General features: G+C 53.4%; 1 protein-coding gene across 2 annotated transcripts; it reads left to right on the top strand.

Annotated features, from left to right (window-relative positions):
• Window positions 1-1,774: 1,774 nt before the first annotated feature.
• LOC123427978 (xyloglucan endotransglucosylase/hydrolase protein 9-like) lies at window positions 1,775-3,619 on the top strand. 2 transcript variants are annotated; one of them, XM_045112124.1, is made up of 3 exons: window positions 1,775-2,042; window positions 2,148-2,252; window positions 2,703-3,619. In XM_045112124.1, the coding sequence occupies exons 1-3, from the start codon at window positions 1,865-1,867 to the stop codon at window positions 3,431-3,433; spliced, it is 1,014 nt and encodes a 337-aa protein (XP_044968059.1). In that variant the 5' UTR covers window positions 1,775-1,864; the 3' UTR covers window positions 3,434-3,619. The 2 variants fall into 2 exon arrangements, with proteins under 2 accessions (XP_044968059.1, XP_044968060.1); XM_045112125.1 differs by having other exon boundaries at window positions 2,148-2,248.
• Window positions 3,620-4,043: the final 424 nt, after the last annotated feature.

The following is a 4,043-nucleotide window of genomic DNA, read 5'->3' on the forward strand; positions in this document are numbered from 1 at the left end:
AAAGCTTCCACTGATGATTTTTGCGCTTTGAAGCCACCATAAGGAGAGCCTAGAACACTTGGACGAAATATTCAAGACGACACTTTTTAAATTTCGTCCATAGGCTAATATAGGTGCCGCGCCACCTTAATTTTTGGGCCAGACCCATGTAATTTTGAAATACCATATTATAGACTATTTTTAGAATCCGCATGTGTGAGAAAATTGAGTTTGGGTCGGTTTCAGACCCCTCCTCCAATGGGTCACGAAAACCCTCCTCTATTCCCCCATATATACAGCCCTTAGGACGCCGTTTAGACTGGGATTTTGTTTAGATTAGAAGTGAGCCATAGCTGCAACTTCGCGTTCTTCGTTTGTGTTCCACGATCAAACAAAGACGTCAGAGAACCCCACTTTCATTCATAAATCCTTTCTCTTATATTCACATTGCAATCTTAGTTTCTTGCTTGTTCTCTCGGAGTTGGTTTAGCTATTGATAAGGCGCGATGTCCTGACACGTTCGTAGTTGGATCATCAAAGTCTACTCCATCAAAACGATAACCACCATCTCATCGAAAGGCACGAACAACTTTGCCTCTATCAATATCCATCTCAAATATGGTGAGGTCATGGACGCGTCTAGTTAGTCCGGCACATAAGATGCGACCCCACCTCGGACCACCTTCATTTTTTCTTTATTCAATCTTTTCTTTTCCTCTTTTTCTCTTCATCAATCACGTACAGGTGATCGGACATATGAAAAAAAATAAATAGGATTGCAGCTACACCGACGGATAAATAGAAGACACATTCGGTCATTGGTCGGTCGCACCCGTGAGTGTTTGAAAGACCGGATTTGCAACTTCCAACTGTAAATGATCAAATGAGTATAAATAAAGTAGAGATGCCCTCTCGTAGTAAGTATGACTCAACATCCACAGCTGGAACCAACATAATACTGCTCCCTCTTGGGGACCCGTTCCTAATCCAGCACTAGTACACCATGAGTAGATTATTAAGCGTAAAGTAGTGTACTCTAAACACGACACGGCAGTGGCATCTGCGGGGCGTCACTGTTCGATCTGCTCACGTAAAATATTCCTCGAGACGCTAAAGATGCCCCTTCCACCCTCCGTCAATGCGGCCATATATGCTTAATCAACGACTTAGGTTAGGTTACCAGAGCACCAGCGTTTAGCACCTACTCACGTACGTAGCACTAGCGGAGACGAGACGAGACGAGACGGGCGTGCGCAACGTTTTTGAATGCACACTCGCCGCAGTGCAGTGTTTGTCCATCACGCTCGCTAGCTTCTCCATCAAGCCGTGCTGTGCCTGGTACGTACTCGATGTTGATGGGAAATCAAGGCCACTTCCCCCACATCTTTACTCGACGGACGCTACACCGATCTTAAGCTGCTGCTGCTGTACTCGACGGTACTGCTGTGCCTGTGTTTGTTTAACTCTCTTTTTCTGGTACTCTACTACCTTTCGCACTTTGCTCTTTATCGTGTCACGTACGCCCGCTCCCGAGCCAGCTGTGTCCAGCCAGGATCGTACGGCGGTCCGGTTCGAGTAGAGTGACCAATGCCGCAAAAGTTGCCAAAATAATTACCTACAGGGCAGGCCGGCCCCACCACCCAACGGCTACCTTGGCATCCTACGTGGCCCGCGCCCTCGTGTCACGTGCCACCCTTCCCCCGCAAGCCGACTCCCTCCCACTCTACTCTACTGGCTTGCCCCCGCCCCGCCCTCCTCTATATAACGCAAGCCAAGCTCCTCGCCGGACCAACCACACCTCACACCGGCGCACGGCGAGCTCAGTTACAGGGGAAGGAACAACAACACACAACACAAGTGAGAGTAGCGTTGCGGGTTGCCGGCGATGGCGTGGTGGAAGAACGTCGCCCTGGTCGCCGCGGCGTCCCTCGCCGTGGCCGCGGTGGTGTGCGCCGGCGTGGCGGCGGCGAGCAAGTTCGACGACGTGGTGCAGCCCAGCTGGGCCAACGACCACGTCCTGTACGAGGACGACCTCCTCAAGCTCCGCCTCGACAGCTCCTCCGGTACGTACGCTCCTCGTCTGCAGACACGCCCCGAGCATCTGTTCAGCTGACAATGGAGCTCTTTCGCTGACGGCTTGTGCATTCCTGCATTGTGGGATTGGACAGGCGGCGGGTTCGCGTCCAAGAACAGGTTCTTGTACGGCAAGGCGACCGCCGACCTCAAGCTCGTGCCGGGGGACTCCGCCGGCGTCGTCACTGCTTTCTATGTGAGTGAGTGCAGGCCCCCTCCATGTTCCTCTTGGCATTGCCATTTTCAGCTGCTCCTCACATGCGCTCGGTGAACCGCTCGCTGCATTCATCCTGCATCAGGGAACAGTGGCAGACTGATAATATCTCCATATGCATCAGGCAAAGCTTGTTCCGTTTGTATAGGATTAAAATGAGTAAAATGGGGAGGGATCGATGGGACATGCTTGCTATGTCTGTCTGTCATGGTCAGGGGATGGACGCTGCCAAGCACCTGTTTACACAGAACACAGCACGTGAACAAGCTCTGCAACAGAGCAACTTTCTTGAAAGCTGCCACTTTTAACAAATTAACCCTGAAATATTTTTACCCCCATTAAGATTTACTACTGGTGCTTGACAGTATTATTTTTTTGCATCTTCAACCTCGAGAACGAGTCTTTGTGATGATGTGGGAGCATGATCGATTTGCAGCTGTCGTCGGCGGGGGACAAGCACAACGAGTTCGACTTCGAGTTCCTGGGCAACGTCACCGGCGAGCCGTACCTGGTGCAGACCAACCTGTACATCGACGGCGTGGGCAACCGGGAGCAGCGCATCGACCTCTGGTTCGACCCCACCGCCGACTTCCACACCTACGCCGTGCTGTGGAACCCCAGCCAGGTCGTCTTCCTCGTCGACGACACCCCCATCCGCGTCTACGACAACAAGAACGCCACCGCCACCAAGCTCAAGGGCCACCACCGCCACCCCAACGCCACCGCCACCACCCAGGCACAGACGGTGTCGGCCTTCCCGTCGCCGCATCCCATGGCGGTGTACAGCTCCATCTGGAACGCGGACGACTGGGCCACGCGCGGCGGGCTGGTGAAGACGGACTGGTCGCACGCGCCGTTCGTGGCCACGTTCCGGGACGTGCGCGTGGAGGGCTGCGCCTGGGCCGCCAACGCCACCGACTCGGACGCCGGCGAGGTGGCGCGCTGCAGCGGCAGCTCGTGGGGCAAGGAGGGCCGGTACTGGTGGAAGGAGAAGGACATGCAGGAGCTGTCCGTGCACCAGAGCCACCAGCTGGTGTGGGCGCGCGCGCACCACCTCGTCTACGACTACTGCGTCGACACCGACCGCTTCCCCGTCCAGCCGCCCGAGTGCGCCGGCCGCTGATCCGCCGCGTCGTCGCCGGCCGCCTCCATGGGAAGGAATCTTGATTAGTGCTCGTAGAATGGGGATCCATGACATCGATGGATCGTTGCAAGCTGCTCGTTTCAGTTTCGATTTAAGTAGGTCCCGTGCGTGTCTCCGTTGAACTTCGATCGTGTTTGCTATCTCTGCCTTGTAGTAGTTCTCTTGTTATGTGGAGGTGTCTTTTGTATAAAATTCGTCCGTGTTTGTTATCTCTGCCTTGTGGTTCCATCTTTCGATGACAATGCTCGAATTAGCCCCTTGATACTGCGTTCGTATATGCAATGTTGTTCCATGTGTAATGATGCACTGTGGCCCTCTAATCAAGGTTCGATCCAGTACACGATAACAAAGGGGTACAGTCGAGTAACTGGTGGTCCATTTTAGCGAGTACTACGTACGTAGAAGCACTGCTTGGTTGCAGCAAAGGCCGAAAAGGATGAGGCGTCAGTACGAGTCGATAGAGAATCGTTTGGATGCATCAGCTTGGGTGAATCTCCCTTCTGGTCACTCATCTTTTTACTACCTTGCTGCTCATGATGGTAGCTTTGGTCAGAATGGACCAACCCTTTTACTATCTTTTGCTTTGGCACAGCCGCCTGAGATGATGGGAGCTGGCCCGGCTCGCCTTTCTTT

Source organism: Hordeum vulgare, chromosome 2H, assembly GCF_904849725.1.
Source record: "Hordeum vulgare subsp. vulgare chromosome 2H, MorexV3_pseudomolecules_assembly, whole genome shotgun sequence".
Lineage (NCBI taxonomy): Eukaryota > Viridiplantae > Streptophyta > Magnoliopsida > Poales > Poaceae > Hordeum > Hordeum vulgare.

Excerpts from the sequence above, each read along its gene's own strand:
- LOC123427978 (XM_045112124.1), top strand. The coding sequence starts at position 1,865 with ATGGCGTGGTGGAAGAACGTCGCCCTGGTCGCCGCGGCGTCCCTCGCC. Across the intron at positions 2,043-2,147 it reads CCGCCTCGACAGCTCCTCCG|GCGGCGGGTTCGCGTCCAAG; the intron begins GTACGTACGCTC and ends GGGATTGGACAG. Across the intron at positions 2,253-2,702 it reads CGTCACTGCTTTCTATGTGA|CTGTCGTCGGCGGGGGACAA; the intron begins GTGAGTGCAGGC and ends ATCGATTTGCAG.